Raw genomic sequence first — 23955 nt, forward strand, 5'->3', positions numbered from 1 at the left:
TTAATTAAGATGGTGTTATGAAAAGCCGTAACAGTAGTCAGGGATAGGGCACTTCATAACTTTCAGTCTAGAAAGGAGACAACTTATTTAAAAAACAACAACTCAAGGGTCTGGTGGCTCTGACACTACCTAGTTGTAACCCCTACACACAACCCCATACATTAAGTCGTTATTATTCCTCATGTTGCAGGTAGGGGTCGGGGACTGAGGCTATGAGCCATGTGATTTGCCTAAGGCCGCAAAGTAAGTTCATGGTAGAGGTGACATTTAAGCTCTTAGGTGCTACATTCCAACAGCATTTTCTCTTTTCAAAAGGAAAAACAGGTCAAAGGGTTGCATCCAACATAGTGCTAAGTTAAAGTTGCTTAGTGATATACAGTACTTGTTCTGCTGGCATAGTTGTGCAAGAGAATGCAAAAGCGGGTTGCTGGTAGCACAGGTTGCAATTTGTTCTGCAATGAGTTTCTGCTAGGCTACTTGCTGCACTGGATTCCCCTGTTTCACAGCATTAAAACTCACCTGTCCAGTGGCGGGAAAAGAGCGCTGGGTGGTGCCCCAAGGTGGGCACAATAGAAACATTAAAACACAGGTGGGCCAAATGAAGCCAGTGGAAGGGCCCTCACTTTGTTTTCCTCTCTTGCTGAGTGGCAGGCCACTGATGGAGGCAAGGGACTCAGTATCTTTAGGCAGCTGCCTGGGCTCACACTTCCCAGCAAGGCCCCCTGCCACCAGCCATCACTTTAAAAAATTCCCACAATGCCCAGAGAGAGACTGATCTGAGGTACTGATGTAGGCTGCCCAAGAGTGACACTGCTGTGTAAGCACACTTGGGAAGTGGGGGAGCACTGGCAAACACAATCAACCTCAGCAAAGGCTGGATCCAGCGCTAGTGAGAAGGGAAGAGACCAATGCAGCAGTTGGGCCAGGCAGGCAGGGAGGCAGGTGGACAGGAAAGGAAGATCTTATACTCTCTCCTTCTCCTACAGGCAAAGATGGAGAAGACCTGGGATGCACGCCAGTTCACGTTTGTTAAGAAGCACATTTGAAATAGTTTCCTTTTGCAGCAGCCGGGATTTAAAAGAGGAATATATTGCACAGGAAGCAGACACTGATAAGTCTCTGTGATTCACGCTAAGCGGCAATTAAGGCAAACTACTGGGGACCCAGCTTGAACCTGAATGGAGGAAGACGCAGTCCTGCCAATCATATGCGGAACAAAGGAGCTCCATTCTTGTTGCAAAAAATGAGACATAGCAAGAGAACATTGATGGGAGAGAAAAGGAGCTAAATTAGTCGAGGAATGCCTGCAAAGCACAGAGCGCGTAGCACACCCACCCAACAACATTTTTTGACATGTAAAAAAGTTAATCAAACCTAGGAATAGGGGGCCACATCACCATCGGACCCAGAATCTGCAAGTCTTTCATGCAATTAAAATAGAGCTTATCTCTTGATCTGGGAAAACGTCAGCTGAAATATCTTTAAAACCTATTACGCTGCCCTTATTTTTAAGGAAATCCATCAAAATCTAAACTTGTGACATGGGTTGCCATATGTTCAGATTTTCCTGGACATTAAGCAATTTCTGCCTGGGACACTGTTTCTGAAGGCCAAATCCTGGCTACGTCTGGGATTTTCCGGACATATGGCAGCCCTAACTTCAGTGAACACTGAAGAAGTCCTTTCGGTTGAAATGTGTTGTGTCTTTTATATTTAAATTGTTTGGTTCTTTACCGTTATATTTGTGTTATAAATCTTATCATAGCAGTGTCATAGCAATACTTTTTGTGATCCCAACTTGTTCTTTGTCATTGGAGGCAAGATTCATCACTGTTCGCTTTGCCGACCCCTGAACTGCCCCAGGAATCCAGGGACTGCTAGTTGTTTAACCTGACGACCTCACTTCTCTGATGTTTCAACACCAGCTTCTTGTCCTTTGCTTTGCAGAAAGGATGAACAATTGCGACTCCTCTTTTTTTTGCCTTAGCATTACTTTAAAACAATGCATTTTTAAAACCAGGTATCTCTACCCATGAAAAGCTGAAGCAGTGTGTGAGATGAAGCCAGACAACTGCTAGATTTTATATGAGGGATGAGGGAGAGATTACCCATTGTTCTGAAACCTCATGCAACCTAATCTAATTAGGACTGCAACATCCTCCTACACTCCAACATTAGACAGTGACTAAATGCAGACTTGGTGGCTTCAACATCAAGCCCAGAATCTAGCCTGTTTTTGCTTAATATCCAGACTTGTAAAGAGCTCTCACTGCTTTACTTCCTTTTGGTTAGTCCAAATAATAAGCATTGCCCAACTCTGGACCATACATATTGGCTATCAAAATGGATATGCAGATTAATATTTTTATTCAAGGCCGACAGAGGGTACCAATAGATCTCTTTGACAGCAACTTGCGGGGTAGGCTGGCATTCCAGGAGGATCCAGTCATTTGCAAATCCACACTGCAGAGGACAGTAAAATAGAATCCCTTTATCGCACCCACTCAGGGGCTTAATACGTTTGATAAATGAGGTCATTATTCTGCACGGTGCTTATTAGATTTACACTTCCTTCTTCTGTTCTCCAGTTTCATCACAGATTACATTAGTGCTCAGGGAACTCTTAAAGCATATTGGAGCAGCTATTGTTGACCAGATTGCTTAGGTTTTTTTGCCTTGTTATCTACCAGGAATGGAAGTTCAATGCATAGACAATCCTACTCATCCCAATAGTTTAAAAGCTCCTTTGCATATAGTTTTCCGGTTTCATAGGCCTCATAAACTGATAGGCCACTAAAACCCTAAGAAGAGCCTGCAGGATCAGGCCAATGGACCGTCTAGTCCAGCACTGTGTTCTCACAGTGGCAAATCAGATGCCTATAGGGACCCCACCAGGGTTAAGGCAGGGCCCTCGCCAATTCTGCCACAAGATCTCGCTAGTACCTGCCGCTGCCATCACCCCTTTGCGGGCAACACCACACCACCCTGCGAGGGTAGACTTTGGTCAGGAGAAGTGGGGCAGCACTTTCCTGTTTCACCTCAGGTAACAAAAAGGGACGCCGCCCCCTGGACCCCGTCATGCACATCTCCTTTGCTAGAGTAGGGAAACAACAGATGCTGGCATAAGATAGTTTTATAGATTCCAAAAAAACCCCCAATTATCCCACCTTTCCCTCCCACTACAAAAATATGCATGGTACATTATAACTTTGGGTGAGCATAAACAACACATAAATGTATTTTTATGTATTTGACTGTATTTTAAAATTTGAATTTATTTAAAAAGTGTTTCTCTTTCCTCTTGGTTTTAATGTATCCATGTGGTAGTACATTGTCTGTTTGGTTGTAAGTTGCTTTGGATTGCCCTGGACTAGACAAAATGACTGACAAGTTAATCCACCAAATTCCAATGGCTCTTATCCCTTCTGTCTTTGTTCCGTTATGCCTATTTTTCTATACTGTCAAATATTTAGCAAGGACTATGTTCCACTTAGGGACTCAGGTGGTGCTGTGGGTTAAACCACAGAGCCTAGGACTTGCTGATCAGGAGGTCGACAGTTCGAATCCCCACGATGGGCTGAGCTCCCGTTGCTCGGTCCCTGCTCCTGCCATCCTAGCAGTTCGAAAGCACGTCAAAGTGCAAGTAGATAAATAGGTACCGCTCCGGCGGGAAGGTAAACGGCGTTTCCGTGCGCTGCTCTAGTTTCGCCAGAAGCGGCTTAGTCACCCTGGCCACATGATCCGGAAGCTGTATGCCGGCTCCCTCAGCCAATAAAGCGAGATGAGCGCCGCAACTCCAGAGTCGGTCACGACTGGACCTAATGGTCAGGGGTCCCTTTACCCTTTACCTTTACGTTCCACTTAACGTCTTAGGAAATGCAGCATTACAAATTATGTCAAAGAAACGGCAGCAAAGTTACTTGTGTGGGAGTTTTACGTGCCTTTGATGCAGGGTGCCAGGGAAGGTGCCGTGGCTCACTGGAAAAGTATCTGCTCTGCCTGCAGGATCAATCCCCAAAATTTCCAGGTAGGGGTGAGAATGTCTCCTCTCCGAAATGCTGGATTGCCACTGCCAGTCGCAGTAAGCAATAGTGAACTAGATGGGTCTTAACTTGGTACAAGGCAGCTGCCTAGGTTCATATGAAGAATTCAAGAACACCTGCAGATATTACCTGGTCCAATATCTCTCAGTATTCTCAATGAGAAGACAGAGTTGTGAATGCCTGGGCCTTTAGGGGCTGCTCCTTTTTACTTTTAGCATGACAGCGGGAGGTTAGCCGCTGAAACCTCTCCTGTTACTAGCACTGTGGCAGAAGAAACTATAAGCTTCTCCCTGGAGGAGACCTCAGTTGCTAAAGAGATGGGAAGAACCTTATTTAGACTAGCAGCTAGCAACCCCTTACAGATGGAGAACACAGAAGATGGGCTGATTTTTAAATCCGACATTTCAATCACAACTTACGTCACTGCATTCAATGCAACGCTCTTTGGAGTTTTTCTTCATTTGCCCTTTAGGCACTTGGCATAACCATATCAGCCAAATAATTCCATGGCTTATTTTTAAATATGTTAACTAATAATAACTGAAGTTGCCATTATCTGTGCGTTTTAGCATGGGAAAAGTAAGCAAATACTGTCGCATTTTATCTGTCTAGTTACCAATTTGCTCCTCTGTAAGCTGCTTTAGGGCAGGGAGAAAGCAGGAAGTTTAACCTATCAAGAGTCCTTTGGCACATTAAAAGGCAAGCAAATTTATTGTGGCATTAGCGTTCATGGTTGCAGCCTATTTTAAGGCACCACAGGAATCTCATTTTCCCTCCAACATAGTGACATGGCTGCTCTCCAGAATTTTAGCAGGATGTCACTTTGCCTTCAGTAAGGCAAGCAGATGCTTGTGTCACAGAGCCAGAGTTGCATCCTATGCCATCCTATGGGGTGCGGCGCTGATCTCGCTTTCAGGCCAAGGGAGTCGGTGTTTGTTCGCAGACAGCTTTCTGGATCATGTGGCCAGCATGACTAAACCATTTCTGGTGCAACGGAACACCATGACGGTAACCAGGGCACACGGAAATGCCATTTACCTTCCCAGCACAGCAGTACTATTTATCTACTTGCACTGGCGTGCTTTTGAACTGCTATCTTGGCAGGAGCTGGGACAGAGCAAGGGAACTCACCCCATCGCAGGGATTTGAACCGCCGACCTTCTGATCGGCAAGCCCAAGAGGCTCAGTGGTTTAGACCACAGCGCCACCTGGGTCACCACTCAGCATCTGAAAAGTCACACAATAGAAGCAAGAGGGGTTGATGACCCTTTCCTCACCAGCCTTTTAATAGAAGTACATAAAGACTAGCCTGTTGGATCATGTCAATAGCCCATCCAGTCCAGCATCCTGTTCTCACAGTGGTCAACTGGATGCCTGTGGGAGACCAGGAAACAGAACATGAGCACAAGAGCAAACTCCCCTCCTGTCGTTTCCAGCAACTGGTATTCGGAAGCACTGCTTCCTCCAACTGTGGATGCAGAATATAGTTATCATGGCTCTCTCCTCCTTTTTTCAAAGCCATCCAGTGGTGGTGATCACTGCCTCCCTGTAAGAGCGAGTTCCATCGTGTGACTGCATTGCATGAAGGAGTACTTTCTTTTATTTGCCCCCAACCCTTCCAAAATCCAGCTTCATTGGATGTCCCCTACAACCCTTTCCACCTTTCTCCAGCAAGTGACGGGATGTTTGTAACATCCCAGTGAAAAACACTGCTGGAGACGCAATGTACAGGAAAAGCATAGGGCAGTGGAAAGGTTAAGTAATTCTTCATCCTCCACCACCAACCCCACCATCTTGCAGCAGCCTTGGAGACTCACATGCCTAGACTTTAGCATTCACCTGCTGCCAGTTTTCTACTGGGCTACGTTCAAGGTTTTAGTACTAACTTATAAGACAATATACAGCTCAGTACTGGGTTACTTGACACTAGGGCTAGGTGGTATCTGTTTTTCAACATTGTGATATATCACCAGCTAAACATCACAATATACTGATATGTTACAATGTCTGAAATAAGGGTGCAGCTATGCAGAGCCATTGGCTGGCCTCCTGGTTTTTCCCATATCGCGATTTTTGCGCGCGCACACACACACACACACACACACACACTTTGCAATATATTGCCAGGTCAAAAAATTATGAAACCAGGATCACAATATGGACTTCAAACCGGTTTTAGGTGATCTATTGCCCGGCCCTACTTGACACATCCTCTTATCCTTTAGGCCCCCATTTTCTGCAAGAGACTCTAGAGCAACGTTTGAATTTTTGCACCTGGCTATCGGCCACTTGCAAACCATGTGGAGATGCCTGGGCGCCAGAATGGCGCATGACATCTTTACTATTTGGAGGTGCATGCCTGGGGATCCTTGGATGTTGACTGTTTTCAACAGTCAGAATGAATTTCAGGAACCAAAAAGTTGTACAGTGGTACCTCGGGTTAAGTATTTAATTCGTTCCGGAGGTCTGTTATTAACCTGAAACTGTTCTTAACCTGAAGCACCACTTTAGCTAATGGGGCCTCCTGCTGCTGCTGCGCCGCCGGAGCACGATTTCTATTCTCATCCTGAAGCAAAGTTCTTAACCTGAAGCACTATTTCTGGGTTAGCGGAGTCTGTAACCTGAAGCATATGTAACCTGAAGCGTATGTAACCCGAGGTACCACTGTACTGAAAAATACGACTTTAGAGCCATATGGCCCCCAAATGGCAACGAGGCAATCTGTTTTTGCGACAAGAAATGACAAGGAGTCATTTGGCACCTAGCTTATATATCAGAGTTTCTAACACTGCTGCAGACATTTTTGTTTTGACAAGTTATTCTCCTTGGATGAAAGGGAGTTCATTTTGTACTGTTTTCAAACTATTTTAGCTGTTTCTATGATATGTCTGTAAACTGCCTTGAGACATACATAAAAGGTGATTTATAAACTAATAAAATTAACAAACCATAGCCATATTCTAAAACGTAGTGCCACCCTTCATAGTTCTCATTTCCATTTGGATATCTGAACAGATTCCTCTTTTTTCCTCTCTCCCTTTTTTTAAATGATTCAAAGCATGCACAAATCCAGCCACTGATCTCCTGCGCAAATGGACCTCAGGTACTCACAGGAGAAACAGCAGCATCTAAATTGAATTAATAAAAATATGTTTTGCAAGGCAGCAGGCAAACACCTGAAAGCAGCTTCACTTGCACAGTTGCTTATAGGCTTCGCAAACACGCTCTTACAAAACACCCAGAGATACCTTAAATTACCTTCCCATGAGGCAGAGACAGAAGCTTTAAATGTTTTCCTGTGGGTCGTGGTAAGAAAAAAAAAATCACAGCAGGAGGAACAAATTTAGCAAATTAAAAAAGAAAAAGAAAAAACAAGGGGGGAGGATAATCAACACCCATTCTTGTAATTATAAGAAACAGAAATAGAATGGTTAAAATTAAGCGAATGTTTAAACCCAACCAAGAGTTGAGGTTTGTGAGGGATTGGGGGGAATTTATTCAGGGAGAGAAAACATGGAAGGGGCTACAGGTGTGTGACCGACAGCTGAGCCAGACCAGAGTCTGGTGATGCTGGAGCTTCTCTCTGATGGACTACAGGGGTCAGCAAACTTTTTCAGCAGGGGGACGGTCCACTGTCCATCAGACCTTGTGGGAGGCCAGACTATATTGGGGGCGGGGGCAATGAACGAATTCCTATGCCCCACAAATAACCCAGAGATGCATTTTAAATTAAAGGACACAATCTACTCGTGAAAAAACACCAGGCAGGCCCCACAAATAACCCAGAGATGCATTTTAAATAAAAGCACACATTCTACTCATGTAAAAACACGCTGATTCCTGGACCGTCTGTGGGCCTTAGGTTCCCTACACATGGACTACAGAGTCAGCTAGCCACAGAGAGGGGAGGAACAGCACTTTGGGTTTCCACTTTGGGTGGTGGTGATGGGGAGAATAAAAGGTACAGTTTCTGAGGGAGGAGGTTAGCTGGGCTGGATTTAAGATAAGGCTGGATTTGAGAAGAGGGAAAGGATTTGATTTGATTTGAGATGTTGGACAGGTTTCAGGTTGGGAGATAGGTGGTGAGATGGGGAGAACTGATTCTGAGCTAAGTTAAACATCCACACTGTGGAGACTATCCATAGCGAGAGTACAGAGCCTCTCAGCTTGGATAGGGAGACCGGGTTGAGGGCCTGGGAAAGGTATACAGACAGGAGTGTCCTGGGAGGGCTGTGACTGAACCGGGAGAGGTAGATCTCATGTGAATTCAGGCTACCTGGGTGTCAGTATAGCCAGGAGGGGAGAGTTCTCCTAGGTACTGAAGACTCCCAACGCAGTAACAAGAAGATCCCCTCGCTCATGAACCAAGGTATTAATCGGTGAAGGAAGTGATATGGTGTTGAAAGTATTTAATTGTAATATCTAAGAAACAGAAACTGAGTTGAGCATTTTACCATCTAATCCAGAAACCTGAACATCTACACCTGAAGTGCAACAACTGCTTTTTAGTAACAAGTTGAAGAAGAGCTGTGCCTGTAGTGTTGTGTTTAAGCCTGAAACATCCTAGAGTTAAAGTAAACCAGCTAACTTCTACCTGAAAAAACGCATTTCCTGACCCACTTTGTTTCATAAACCCTTTTTGTTCAATAAAACTTTTGATTATTTTCTGCCTGAGACTCTAATCATTAAGTTTTCCCTCACACAAGTCCCCCACTAGGATAATCTGTGGTAAATTGTAGAAATCCATGTAATTGGTGTACCGTGAGGTGGCTGCACTATTATTAATTGGGGGTAGTTAGCGGGAGTGGATCAGCTGCATTATTTACAGGTGGCATTAAGTGGTTGGGTCCGCTACAAGGTATATTAATTAAAAGTTTTCATTTTTGGATCATTAGAGTGGCTGGGTGGATTGGAAACTAAGTTTTAAGGGGAGTTCAGGGAGGGTATACCTTGGGACCTACTTTCAGAGTCCCGTATGAAGAAGTCTTCCCCCCCCCCCACTTCAGACTTGTGTATTGAATTTGCACAAAACATAAACATTAAATTGTTGTTCAGTATCACAACTTGCATTACTTATTTGCTGTAACAAAACAATACACGGGTGCCCTTATTTTGGCTTTAGACAAATCAGTTATTTAGATAACCTCTCCAAAGATCTTTTTGAGTAGTGGGCAACGGGAAAGCTCTTCCATGTTCATTGACAAAAGTAATAAATGGATGCCACACCATGTCAGACTTGTCGCTTTTGGAAGTTCCTTGTACAACCCTAGGTACGGAAGACTCCCAACCCAAATTCATGGGTATTTCTGACTGGTTTCCCCACTGCTGGGCTATCACCAGGCAGGCTGCAGTCAGAAGAAAACCCATTAAATCCTTATGATCCTTAAGACAACTTGAGCTAAGGTCCAGCGTGAGGAGTGCTTAATGCTTGATTAAGCTGCATGACTTGTTTAGTGATAACGGAAATAACCGTGAAGACAGTGGTCCAGAGTTTTTGTAAAAGAATACATTCCCATCATACATCGATATATTATACATCCATCTTTTATCCAGGGTTCCTATACCCTTTCCAGCACAGAGGGGGCAGCCAGTGGTTTATTTTATCTAGTCGTATCAGTGTCCAGTACCAATGGAAGATGATTTTGAGGGAGGCTTCCAGAAGGCATGCAGATACCCTCATTAAGCAGGGAGCTTTGCCAGATGGTGTCCCACCTATTGGGCCTCTCTCTTTACTCCTACCTTTTCCTCTCATATTTGCCTTAAACCAAACATCCCCATACTCGGCCCTCCAGCTGTTTTGGGACTACAATTCCCATCATCCCTAGCTAACAGGACCAGTGGTCAGGGATGGTGGGAGTTGTAGTCCCAAAACATCTGGAGGGCCGAGTTTGGGGATGCCTGCCTTAAACCTTTAGCATTTCCCATACTATGCTCCAATATTACAATATAGATTAGGAAGGCTGCCCCTTTCCATTCAGAGTTTGAGTTAAAGCACAGAGACCCAATGCAGTGAGGAATTGTAACTTTTCCCCTTTATGCTCCAGGTAGCGTACAAAAGAGTAGCCTTGTAATGCTCCAAACCGTGACTTGTGGGCACCCCCCCCAGCTCTTCCATCATCGTTCCCCTAGAGATTGTGCCCTCCCCACTGTTGAGAAGACCGCAAATTCTATACAGCTCCTTTGACTCCCAATCACTGAACTGCTGGTGCTTATCTACCAGTCTAGAATGGGAGTCAGGGGTGAGGGTTAAAACTTTATGCCGCTCTTTCAATTAGGTCTGAAAAGAGGTCCCCATTGCATCAGAGTGCTGGATGAAAATTCATGTACTTTTTCCAAAACCAGTGCCATGCCGTTACAGAATAATAATAAGAAGAAGAAAAACAAGAAACACAAAACTTCGCTGAATAGGCTTAATGAGCATAAGGCAATGTCATAGTGGCGCTCCACCTTCTTGCCACCACTCGACTGGTGACAGCTGCCAAACACTTTGCGACCATCTATTTATATCCAGGGTCTGGGCACATCTACCCTTTGATTATCAAAGCATATGCCCTACAAAGAATGCCAGACATGAAACCTGGGATTATAAATCAGTTGGAGGCTTGGCAGCCTCTTTAAAAAAAATGCACAAGGGATATTAAACAAAAATTCTGGTTTGTTCTGAACAGCTAATATTGGTTCTGCTCCCAATTGTGACTTCCAAAATGTGGATAAACGGAGAGCCCCCTATAACAATACACATAGTTTCATATGCAATGAAACATATTCAGATTTAATCTTTATTTATTACATGCCACTTTTGGGGGTTTACATTGAATTGATCAACCAAGAGTCCCATAATCAGATGGCAGCTCTAGCCCTTTCGGTCCACATCTGCACTGTACATTTAAAGTAGTATTATACCACCATATATGTTTGTTCACTGTGCTGTGAGCTGTTAAAGGTAAAGGTAAAGGGACCCCTGACCATTAGGTCCAGGTGTGACCGACTCTGGGGTTGCGGCGCTCATCTCGCTTTATTGGCCGAGGGAGCTGGCGTTTGCTTCTGGGTCATGTGGCCAGCATGACTAAGCCGCTTCTGGCGAACCAGAGCAGCGCACGGAAACGCCGTTTACGTTCCCGCCGGAGTGGTACCTATTTATCTACTTGCACTTTGATGTGCTTTCGAACTGCTAGGTTGGCAGGAGCTGGGACCGAGCAACGGGAGCTCACCCCGTTGCGGGGATTCGAACCGCCGACCTTCTGATCAGCAAGCCCTAGGCTCTGTGGTTTAACCCACAGCGCCACCCACATTAGGAGACATCTATTCCCCTCACCAGTAGAGTAACATCTGTGCCCTTTGTCTGTCAAGCTAGAAAATGGGAACAGGCAGCCACACTGTCTTAAGTTGGTGCCTTGTTATTGTAGTGTAAACTTTGGAGACAAACAAAAGGCAATCTCTGTTCACAATACAGGCAAATGCTATGAAGTCATTAAAAGCCATGGAAACCTAGGATTTCATACATGTCAGGAACAGTTACAGTTCAGCGGGGAGGAATACATTAGGGATCCCGACAGCTACATGAAGTTATAATATACATAACTGCTGCAAGCCATTCTTAAGCTGGATAGCCATGTGTGTTCCATTAAAATTACTTTGCGAAGATAAATACACCTCCCCTGATTTTTCACTGTACTTCCCATAAGCCAGACCCAGTAATTCGCTGGTGTGCAGAACAAGCACTGTGATTAGTGAGCAGGCATCTACTGACGTATTTCAATTTATTGGAAGTTGGATGATGTTCTGCGGCGCAATGGCGAAGATGTAACAGCATGAAGCTTTCTTTCATAGGAAAATAAATCTCAAAAGCTTCATCCAAGATTTGAACAGCAAACTAGTGACAAACCGAGTTTTATAAAGAGACATTAGTGGGAACACAAAAAGTAAAACTCACTCCCCCCCCCAAAAAAAAACCCCTAGCCTAAGGAAGAAGAAGAAGAAGGGGTGTTCATCATCAGTATGTGCAGGACTGTGCGTAATTCTAATTGTGCCACCTCAAAAAAGGTAAACTGTATCTGGAAAAGAGCAACTAACATGTTCAAGAGGATGAGATGCCTTCTCTGCGAAGAAAGGGCTGCAACATTTGCACTTTTCATTTAGAAAGCAAGATGATTAAGAGGAGACATGACATTTATATAATCATGTATAGTGCGCAAAGAGACCACTTCGCCCTCTTTCAACACTAGAAGAGCTCAAAGATAAATTCAGTGATAAAACAGTACAATTAAAAACGAAACATGCTTAAAACGTTTAAAAACAATTTAAAACATAATCAAACCATCACGTAAGTGTTCTAATCCCAGTCAGTACCACCCTGGGAGGTAGGACAACACGCTAATTTAAAAAACGATTAATGAAATCTCCTTCTACCCTTTTGTGAGAAAGCCTAATTTCTCAGTAAGCACACCAAGCTGAAAGACTTCAAACAGCTTGGGACTCAGCTACATTAGTAAAAAAAAAAAGGTGATCTGAATGCATTATAAGCATGCAACACCAGATGGTGCCAGAGAGCACAAAACAGTTCTATAACTTTTTTACATAGATTTTTTTTTCTTTTGTTATAATTATTTAATTTCTGGCTTATTCATAGCATTCCCGCCCCCGCCCCGTGTGTAGATCCACCCATGAAGTGCTCAGTGCAATATATACTTCTATATTCCATTATGAAATGAAAAAATCTACTTGTTCTCCCTGCAGTCCACAGAAGTTAATTTGTCTGAGGCCAGCTATTCAGTGCTGCAGTTATTTTTTTCAACAGGTAACAACAGGTAACTTGATTAGAACAAAAAGAAGTTTGGGCAGCCTTGTCCTTTGCATGGCTCCCAAGGGGAAGAGAAGGCAACTGCTTGTGCTCTTTCAAATCTGCATCCTTTTAGGTCACCGTTGTTCTGAAGGAATAACAATGTAGGTCGATTTTAATGAGCTGTCTGGTGTGTAGTTTTCCCCATGCGCTATGCAGTAATTTTCATGAGCTCATGCCTTTTCTCCAGAATAATTCCTCTGTTAATTCTCCCCCTCTCTTTTACCTGCAATATTCCTTTTTATCAGGTAGCGAAGACACAAGTTAAGAGTCCTCACAGCATGTTCTTCATCTGCTTTGCAAGTTTGGCATTGCAACTTGCAATACAAGTTGCATTATTTCCCGTGAACCCATCCTGGGGTAAAAATGCCTTAAAATGTTCCAGCACAAGTTGAATGTTGGACCAACTGTCAAATCAGTCAGTTTTTAATTGTGTGTAGGCAATGATCGTTACAATATAAATCACAAAAGCACATTTATCGAAGACAAGGTTTTTAAAAAATCAGTATTTGGAACTGCAAATCATCAAAACTTAAAATCGCAACATTCTCCAAAATAATTTAGATTTTAAAATCCCCCTGGCAGACAACACTGTTTGGGGTCCAAAAATTAGTCCAGAACCTTCATGCGGATTAAGTGCATATAAAACTACCCGGTAGGTAACAAACTTGTCTACAACCATCAGCAACCATATAATTTTGAAAACATCTGATTGGCCCCTTGGAAAATTCTTTGATATAGATGAGCTGTATCAAATGGCAACACAATATACATAGCACAGTGTCTTCAATCTGGCCTGATATGCAAGCACAAAGGTGGTCATTTGTTGATCTGTTAAATAATTTACCAGCTAGATTTCCAATTATGCTTGAAGAATTTCTAAGCTGAGTAAATGGGTGTTTAATAGGAGGGGAACTGGTTTTTCAGTTTGCTCCGAAAGGGCAATGTGTCCAATGTAGAGAGGTTCTTTCAAATCAGTCCTACTGATCTCTAAGTATTACACTCATCTTCACTCTCATATGCCATAGTAAATACACACATACACAAAGTGGATTCTATGTCTTTTAATGTGTCTTTCTTTGACTTTTAGTACATCCCTACTGAAGCAGCAAGGATGCTCATTAGTAAAAGAACAAAAATAATTTCTTAGTCACAGTGGAAAGTTTCTCTGTAACCATGCTTTAATGGAATTGCTTCATTGCATATTTTAATTATGTGTGTTTATATTTTAATGGGATTGTGTTATTGTGTATCTTAATTGTGTATTTTAATTATGGATGTTTAACATTTCTGAGGTTGTGCAATTGGCTTTTATGCTTGTAAACCATCTAGAGGTCTAATTGCAGCATAAAGCAGTATATTCATGAATTAATTGGTGATTATTCCTGGAGGGGAGGGAGAAATCAAGTGATTTTACTGGTGTTTTTCTTATGGTCAAGAGCTATCATAAAACATTACATGTAGCTATTATATGCATTGCCTTTTCTGCGAAAAATAAAAACGAGGTGCTAGTAGTCATAGATTGATTAAAGGGTGCTGGTACTCTGTACCACTAACTGCTGTCACAAAAGGGACCCTGGTTATATGTAGTCTTATCTAGAAAAGTTGTTCTGCCAATGCCAAGATAAATACCAATAATGGGAGCCTACCCCATTTGACAAGACTAGAGGTGGTCTGCATGCAATCATCAGCCTAATTTCAGACAGGTGGCAAGGAGAGGAAAAAGGAGGTGGCAGAGATTAAAAAAAAGTCGGGTGCCTTTCCCATCACCAGCCAGCAATCTCCCAACAGAATAAAAGATTCCCCGCCCCTAAACTAGGTCTATTAATAGGCACATTCCCTATTTTCTCCACAATCTATTGAATGTTTTCCTGACAATGGAACTTACCTGCCAGTTGCATCACTTGGTTAGACAAAATACAACCTGGGAACTGAATCTCATAATCTTGCTAATGTAGTCTGGATGTTAACATTCTGAATAAGATGAATGGTGAGGCAACAAGAAGGAAAATGCAAATTGGTGCAAATTGATGCTATCTCCAGGTGGGAATGTGCTTTCTGGTTGAAGGCGAATATGTATTGAGAAGTTATTACATCAATAAAAAATGTGGCAAGGCATGGCAACAGATTACATGGAAGTAGCTGCCTCAGCAGCCGAAAGTCGGATGACATCAACAAATTTTGAACTAGCTTAAAATTAAGAGTACCACTTTCCTCTGCCAGGTACCCACATTTATCACCTAGCTTCACCACAAGAAAGCTGGAGACAGACAAGCAAGAGGTGAAGAAAAGTGTTTGAGATAAGTTTCACATCCCATTGCGCATGCATACGTCCCTCTTGTCCCACTGTAGCCTTTGAACAAAAAAGCTCCACAGGTTGGTGTTTTGATTATTATTTTTTTGGTGGTGGTGGTGGTGTTGTTTTGAAACAACAGAAAAAACTCTCTAGGGACTCGGCTACAGAACTGCAAATAAAACATTTTAAGTGTGTTTTAAGTGCAATATACAATGTGACACTAGATGGCAATGGTGAGCCTTATGGAAAATTCAATGTATTTTTTAAAAGGCTATTTTTAAAAAGCATTTTCAGAACGGTTTTTATATGTGTGTGGATTCCACCATAGTCTCCACCCACAGGTAACATGTGAAGGGGGCTTTTAGATGTGAAGGGAAGGTGAATTAGTGAGTGCACAACCACACACCATGAACCGCAGTAACACTTTCAAACAAAACACCCTTAACACTCAGAGAGACGCCTGCCTGCCTCCTGCCTCACTTGCAGCAAAAAAGGCAGATTTTCTTGTCTATCTACCAGTGTTTTTCTTTTGCAGCCCCTGCAACATGCTACCCTAGGCAACAGACCAGTAGCACTCAGCAGGTCTTGTCAAAACTTAAAAAGTCTGGTCTGAATTAAATGGCCACATATCAGGTGCAATTTTCTGAGAGATGCAGCTATTATTTTTTAAGTGGAAGATTCTAGGCACACTGGAACTCACAGCAAGCCTGCAGAGTATATAACACAGACTCCCATTTACCTCAGGGTAGAAGGCCATTGTTGGTGCATGCAACAGTACGCCAGCAACCTTTTAAAACTGGAAAAGCCACTTCCCACAGAAAAAGCAACAGCAGGGAGAAGAGAGTTGAGCATTCTCCCTGCCATTTATCTAACCCAAACTGCGCACAGTATGAATGTGACAACCAGTGGAGTAGCAACAAATTCAGAAGTGGGTGAATTTTGTGATAGTAATAGCCACACGCCCTCACAACCACACCCAGTATACAACTTCCAAAAGCATTATTGCATAATTATAACAATGTTATACAACCAGGGATGCGTTGCAATGATTAATGCAGTTCTCCATATATTGCCTTTCAAGCTAGTTCTACTATTTTCTGTGTACATACATACTCAAGTGATGTGAAGTGCTCCAATATATTCTTTCGGGGTGACTTAAGTTGTGTTTCCCCAGAAGTTCCCTTGCACCTAAAATAACTTGCACACCATACTCTTGAAACTGAAGCACCTTGTGCTTTCAGTGTTTTTAAATGCTCAGCTTTAAATGCGCACCACTGGTGGCAACCAAGTTTGCACGCATGAGCGTGGGTGTGTGAACACATGTGCAAACATACACAACCGGCTGCAGCACCCTGTCAATGCATGTTTGATGGCAAACCCCTTTGCAACACTTTGCTTTTGTGCAGTGTGCAAAATGCCTCTTTATCCTCAGCAACTGATGGGCAAGAGAAACAAGCTTCTAGGCTGCCTACGACTTGCTCATGGGTAACCTGGAATTTGTCTGACACTCAGTTTCAAGTTGAGAATTTGACCTTGCCCTGCACACAGAGGCAGAACACCAGCTTTACCTGCAGAAGATCCAGCTGGAGATGTACATATTTTTCGCTCCATAAGACGCACCAGACCATAAGACGCACCTAGTTTTTGGAGGAGGAAAACAAGAAAAAAAATATTCTGAATCCCAGAAGCCAGAACAGCAAGAGGGATCTGGCTTATGGGATAGCCTCTTGCTGTCCTGGCTTATGGGATAGCCGCGCGCAGCCTCTCCTGGGCAGCGGGATGAAGGCTCCACCAAAAGCCACGCTCCCTTTAAAGAGCGCATGGAACGTGTGTGCGGCTCTTGGGGGCTTTTCCCCGAGGAGGGAGAAGGGCAGCCCTTCTCCCTCCTCGGGGTAAAGCCCCCAAGAGCCGCACACACATTCCACGTGGCTCTTTAAAGGGAGCGCTGAGCAGAGCCTCCCACCTGCATTCGCTCCATAAGACGCAAACACATTTCCCCTTACTTTTTAGGAGGGGGAAAGTGTGTCTTATGGAGCGAAAAATATAGTAAATGTCCCCTTCCCTGAAACCTATCACCAGTCGGTGTAGGAAGTACTGCCCTAGATGGACCAGTGGTCTGACTCAGCAGAAGGCAGTTTCCATGTTCCTATGAGTCAACAACTTCACTCCTCCTATGCATTTAGCACTGTAACTGGCTCAAGTGGTATTAAAAATAGGTTAGAAACCCTTCCTCTCCTAATCCTCCGTATGTTCTATTCTGTGATGTCTTTACACATACACCTTCCCTGCGTTTCTCTTGGGGGAGTGCCATAGCTAAGTGGCAGAACACCTGTTTCATATGCAGATGGTCCCGGCTTCAAACTGATATCTCCAAGCAGGGTTTGGAAACTCTGGAGAGCGGCCATAAGTCAGTGTAGATAGACCGATAGCATAAGGTAGCTTCTTATGTTAAAACTTCAGGGTTTCACTACAAGGGCATTGGGGTCAAATTCCACAGCACTACATTATCATCTAAATCAAGCCACATCCCTGATTACCTTTAGAAACAGGGTTCCTGATGAAGGCGACATTACTGCCAAACCATGGTTTAGTGCTGCGTGAATGAGTTGGTTGTGGCGGGGAGCAAGCTATGGCTTGTGCAAACCACAGTTTGCAAGCAACAGCAAAATATGATTTTTCTAAAACTCAGAAATAAGGTGAGCAATGGGCTGGCCCAAGGAGAGACAATGTTGCAGGCATATAGCTCGCTGCTATGCCTGAATGACGCCAGAGACCGCTGCTGTGATCATAAAATGAGGCAAAGGTCGCAGCCAGTTTTTGGAAGTTACAGTGATGCCTCGCAAGACGAAAAGAATCCGTTCCGCGAGTCTCTTCGTCTTGCGGTTTTCTCGTCTTGCGAAGCAAGCCCATTAGCGGCTTAGCGGATTAGCACTATTAGCGGCTTAGCGGGCTTAGTGGATCAGTTGATAAGCGGCTTAGCGGATCAGCTGATAAGCGGCTTAGCGGATCAGCTGATAAGCGGCTTAGCGATCAGCTGTTAAGCGGCTTAGCGGATCAGCTGTTAAGCGGCTTAGCGGATAGGCAATTCGTTTTGCGAAGCACCTCCAAAATGGAAAACCCTTTCGTCTAGCGGGTTTTCCGTCTTGCGAGGCATTCGTCTTGCGGGGCACCACTGTACCTTGAGCTTAGGAAGCTCAAGTCATAACATTAAGTATTGCAACAACAACAAAAACCCAACCAAAACAACATCCTGTATCAAATAGATTCTTAGACTCACATACTATCTCTCTGTCTAGAGATGCGAACCTTGAGATAAAACTCCCATCTTTTTACCTCCAAAATAAGTTTTTACAACCAATTCTGCTTGGAAGGGGGAGGGGAGAAAGAGAGGAGCAATATCCCTTTGTCCATTAAACAAAACGGTTAAGTAAAGCACCCACACAATTAAAATGTATTTATGAAATACCGTTAGCAAAGAGCTATTACTGATCATAGCTTTTCTGCAACACTAAAATTACAGTCTCATAATTCATATCTTCCTTTAAGAACCCACAGAACAGCTTAACAAAAACTCCCAGCAATTTCCCATCTAGGCACTGAAAGGAGCTCCTCAGCCCCACCATTGCCACAATATGAGAACCTTACTAGACAATTTACCGAGGTACCTCTTATTCCAGCCTTGTAAATAAGCTCAAAAAAGTTGATAGAGATGTTTGTTTGTTTGTTTGTTTGTTTGTTTGCTTGACTAGTTTGGTAAGAGACTAGTAGCCTGTTTTTCCATGCTGGCCACCAGGGGTTATTATGGGATAGGGAACTCTCAGCAGTCAGCTGTCTTCTTAGCAGACATTGTGTGTATCGTAGGGGGAGGAACCTACATTTTATCAAACATACTGGTAAAGGAGAGATGGGTTTCCTGTCTTCCACAGCCAGATGGAATCCAAACAGACTGAAGAACAGAGAGGTCTGTCCCTCCTCCTCCAGGACTCACTTGCAAGAAATTCCTGGCTGCCTGTGGCTATCAGGTGAGTTGGTAAGTAAAAGCCTCTCTAAGTCATCCTATGCTTTTCTTCCAATGAAATGCATACGTTTTCATGATTAACCATACACCCCAACTTTCCTGCAACAACTAAAGTTTATGAAATATGGACAAGCCTATTAAAGTATATATATCTATATATATATATATATGAGAGAAATGTACATGAGTCACATTCATACAAATTTCCCCACTTCAATGATATTTCAATTCTGCAAGCATGCCAGATGTATCTGCGGCAACCTCCTACCTTGGTGCCATCCACACTGATTATCCGATAGCTGTTTCTTGTGCTGTCATAGAAGTAGGAAACAGTTACAGCCTGCTTGCTTGCAGGTACCCAGTTCTTCTTGGTGGTGTGGTCAATTTGGAACACATGCGCTCTGGTGGTGAAGATGGGCTGCTCTCTGGAATAGGGAGGGACAGGAGAAATGGAATGCATCATGAGTTTGTGAAAGATGGAAATGCCGCGTCTGTTCTGCCCTTGATCAACAACGTAAAGTTGATCAAGTCTAGCCCAGTGTTGAAACAGCTCAAGATGAGAACTCTGGAATTCTGCAGCAGGAGAGCAAAGCTACAAAGAGTTACACCACTCAAGTCTTATACCTATTCTGACCCATATCACCTTACATTTTACCTCCTCCTTATCCTGGGAAGTGCCAAAACTTGCTAACACCGAGCTGCTTCTTCTTAAATTCCCACACTATTACCAAATAGCCAAATTCCACAGCTCCTTTTCCTGCATGTGTCACCCACCACACACAGCTGTGCAGTTATAAGGTTTAAGTTGCTGTTTTCTTCTGGGAGAAATGGTTGTGTGTGCGTGTAAAGAGAAAAGATCATGAGATCCTTGAAAGGATGATGGAATAAATATGTCAGATAGTTATGTGCTCCATGATCACATTCTCTTACCACCACCACTTTGAAAGACAATAATGATTTTTAAAATATATATTTTTAAAGCTTTTAAATGTCGACACTTAAAACGGGGAAACGTCCCATGCCCAGACCTGTGGCCAACTTTATGACAAATGTGTGTATTTTCAGCTAATGCTAAAAATTACCTTGTGCAAATAGCAGAGACAACTGAAGCTTAGTACTGTAATTCAGGTACATAGTTTAATACACAACACACGTTTCTAAGCAGGTGGCTCTGTTGAATGCTAATGCAGCAGGACGATAAAATGAATTCAAATATAATGTGAACAGCCAAATGGCATACAGGAAGCACCATCACTCTTCCCCAATCCCCTCCTGCATTCTAATAAGCAATCTCCAATGTAGATCCACGCATATAAAAATGACCAGTACCTAGATGGTCGAGAAGAAGATTGTGCCATGCATTTTATCTACAAAATGCAAAGGTTCCCTAGAGTAAAGCTTAATTTAAAAAATCCACAGTTTGAGGGATTAAAATTCTGCTTCTTGGTTTCATTCCAGGTGCAGGATTCTTATAGCAGGTATTTCTCACAAACAAATAAAGAACTAGTTTCCACCAATTCTTGCAATTCTCCCTTTTACTTTGCCTTTTTGTAAGCGACTCGGTACAACTTACAAAAGTAAAAAAGGAATATGAGGTATCAACCACATGTAGTGTGCTCATTTTAAAGCTACATATGTATTCTTCCTCAACATTCCCAAGTGCCACAAGTTCCAGGGCAGTTTAAAAAACAAACAAAGTAAGATCAGCGTCCTTCTGGAGACAGAGAACGTGCTGCAAACAAGCATATGTGTGTGCGCGTGTGTGTGTTGAGCACAAGCACCCCAAAAAACCATCAAGTCTCCAAAACACAAAGAATGCTCTTGGACATTCAGCCAGCTGCACAACTCAAACTTCTTTCTCCTTTGCTGACCACAATACAACTGCTCTTCTGTTTCTTCTCTAGCCCCTAATCAAGCAAGATCTGGACCACAGCTAGTAGCCAAGAGCCATCAATACAGATATAAGGAAACAGTTTCTAGTCATCAAGGATGACTGAAGCAGCATTTTTGATAAAGGCTCTTCCACCTGCAGAGAAGGCTCCACATGCATAATAACCAAAACATTGTCCTTAAATGTCCCCCTGCAGTAACGCTCCTTGATATAGGCACATAACTCCACTTTCTAACGGGGCTCAGACTAACAGACTGCCCAAGTGTCCCTATTTTCTAGGGACAGTCCCAGATTTACAGGTGCTGTCCCAGTTTCTGATTTGATCATGAAATGTCCCACTTTTCCTTAGGACATCCCTATTTTTATCGGAGAAATGTTGGGGGGGGGATGGAGTTATGTGACCCCCCAAGCCAAGGAGATAACTATACAACCTTTAGAAGACATCTGAAGGCAACTCTATATAGGGACTTTTTAAATGTTTACTGTTTTATTGTGCTTTTATATATGTTGAAAGTCTCCCAGACTGGCTGGGGCAACCCAGTCAGATGGGAGAGGTGTTGTTGTTGTTGATGATGATGATATGAACAGGATGTCCCTATTTTCATCAGAAAAATGTTGGGGGGCATGGACTAAACTCCTTACAGGCAAACACAGACAATGCTCTTTGATACTTGCTAAGGGCAGAGGAAGGACATGGGAAACTGCTTTAGATCAAGTCAGACCATTCGTTAAGTAAGCTCAATATTGTCTATAAGGTAAAGGTAAAGGGACCCCTGACCATTAAGTCCAGTCGTGGTCAACTCTGGGGTTGCAGCACTGATCTCACTTTATTGGCTGAGGGAGCCAGTGTACAGCTTCCAGGTCATGTGGCCAGCATGGCTAAGCCGCTTCTGGCAAACCAGAGCAGCGCACGGAAACGCTGTTTACCTTCCCGCTGGAGCGGTACCTATTTATCTAATTGCACTGTGACGTGCTTTCGAACTCCTAGGTTGGCAGGAGCAGGGACCGAGCAACAGGAGCTCATCCCGTCACAGGGATTCGAACTGCCGACCTTCTGATTGGCAAGTCCTAGGCTCTGTGGTTTAACCCACAGCGCCACCTGCATCCCTCTATACTGACTGACTAATATTGTCTATACTGACTGGCAATGGGTTTTAGGGAGGAGTCTTTCCCAGCCCTACCTGGCGATGCTGGGCACTGAACTCAGGACCTTTTGCATGCAAAACAGATGCTCTACCACTGAGCTAAGTCCCTTCTCCAAAGGCCCAATCAGGTCTATCGTCTTCTAAATGAGCCATAAAGGCTAACCATTTAACAGACAACCATTCTACCCAAGGCTGCTTGATGCAGGAAAAATTATAACAAGTTTTCTTTTTCGTAAGTCATTGTGAGTTATTTTAGATGAAAAGCAACTAATTTACACCACACACCTGGGTATGCACTTAAATCATTACGAGCCAGGTGATCATTAATTGAAGCAATCTTTATTTGTGAAGTATATCTTGGGAGTGCCTGATCACCTCATCTGTCTCCTGAGAAATCTCTATGTGGGACAAGAAGCCACAGTTAGAACTTGATATGGAACAACTGATTGGTTAAAAATTGGGAAAGGAGTATGACAAGGCTGTATATTGTCTCCCTGCTTATTTAACTTATATGCAGAATTCATCATGCGAAAGGCTGGGCTGGATGAATCCCAAGCCGGAATTAAGATTGCTGGAAGAAATATCAACAACCTCAGATATGCAGATGACACAACCTTGATGGTGAGGAGGAATTAAAGAACCTTTTAATGAGGGTGAAAGAGGAGAGCGCAAAATATGGTCAGAAGCTCAACATCAAAAAAACTAAGATCATGGCCACTGGTCCCATCACCTCCTGGCAAATAGAAGGGGAAGAAATGGAGGCAGTGAGAGAATTTACTTTCTTGGACTCAGTGATCACTGCAGATGGAGACAGCAGTCACGAAATTAAAAGACACCTGCTTCTTGGGAGAAAAGCTATGACAAACCTAGACAGCATCTTAAAAAGCAGAGACATCACCTTGCCAACAAAGGTCCATATAGTTCAAGCTATGGTTTTCCCAGTAGTGATGTATGGAAGTGAGAGCTGAACCATAAAGAAGGCTGATCGCCGAAGAATTGGTGCTTTTGAATTATCGTGCTGGAGGAGACTCTTGAGAGTCCCATGGACTGCAAGAAGATCAAATCTATCCATTCTTAAAGAAATCAGCCCTGAGTGCTCACTGGAAGGACAGATCCTGAAGCTGAGGCTCCAATACTTTGGTGACCTCATGAGAAGAGTAGACTCCCTGGAAAAGACCCTGATGTTGGGAAAGATGGAGGGCACAAGGAGAAGGGGACGACAGAGGATGAGATGGTTGGACAGTGTTGTCGAAGCTACCAGCATGAGTTTGACCAAACTGCAGGAGGCAGTGGAAGACAGGAGTGCCTTGCATGCTCTGGTCCATGGGGTCACAAAGAGTCGGACACGACTAAACGACTAAACAACAACAACGTATCTGGGGAAACTAAGAGTTGTGGTGCTGTTTTGAAAATCAACCCTCTGATGAACCACCATGCTTCTAACACCTTGGTGTTCAAACCAATAGCAGCTCTGGAGTTCTTTCAACAGGGGCTCCATGAAGCCTACACACTTGAAAGTGTTGAGCCTATCGCAAGAGATCAGGGGTCACCAACGCAGCTCCAGGTGCCTGCGGAAGGCTTCAGTAAATGTGTCCTCAAAAATCAATCAGTCAGTATAGTTGTACGCCACCTTTCCAAAGTTAAAACCATGCTGAAGGCATGTACAACATATGTACAACATACAAAAAATGACATAACCACAAACACAACATTAGTATTCATA

At 43.4% G+C, this 23955-nt stretch overlaps 1 protein-coding gene across 2 annotated transcripts in view; it reads right to left on the reverse strand.

The window, feature by feature from the left end:
- The window catches only part of HOMER2 (homer scaffold protein 2), a 78565-nt gene that overhangs the window by 27326 nt on the left and 27284 nt on the right, over window positions 1-23955 (reverse strand). The window contains exon 2 of one of the 2 annotated variants that reach the window (XM_053365137.1): window positions 19465-19621. The exons of the other annotated variant lie outside the window; for it this stretch is intronic. Coding sequence (XP_053221112.1) covers window positions 19465-19621 — 157 coding nt within the window. The remainder of the gene's footprint in view (window positions 1-19464; window positions 19622-23955) is intronic. 2 annotated transcript variants of the gene reach the window in all.

This window comes from Podarcis raffonei, chromosome 14 (assembly GCF_027172205.1).
Source record: "Podarcis raffonei isolate rPodRaf1 chromosome 14, rPodRaf1.pri, whole genome shotgun sequence".
In the NCBI taxonomy this organism is placed as follows: Eukaryota; Metazoa; Chordata; class Lepidosauria; order Squamata; family Lacertidae; genus Podarcis; species Podarcis raffonei.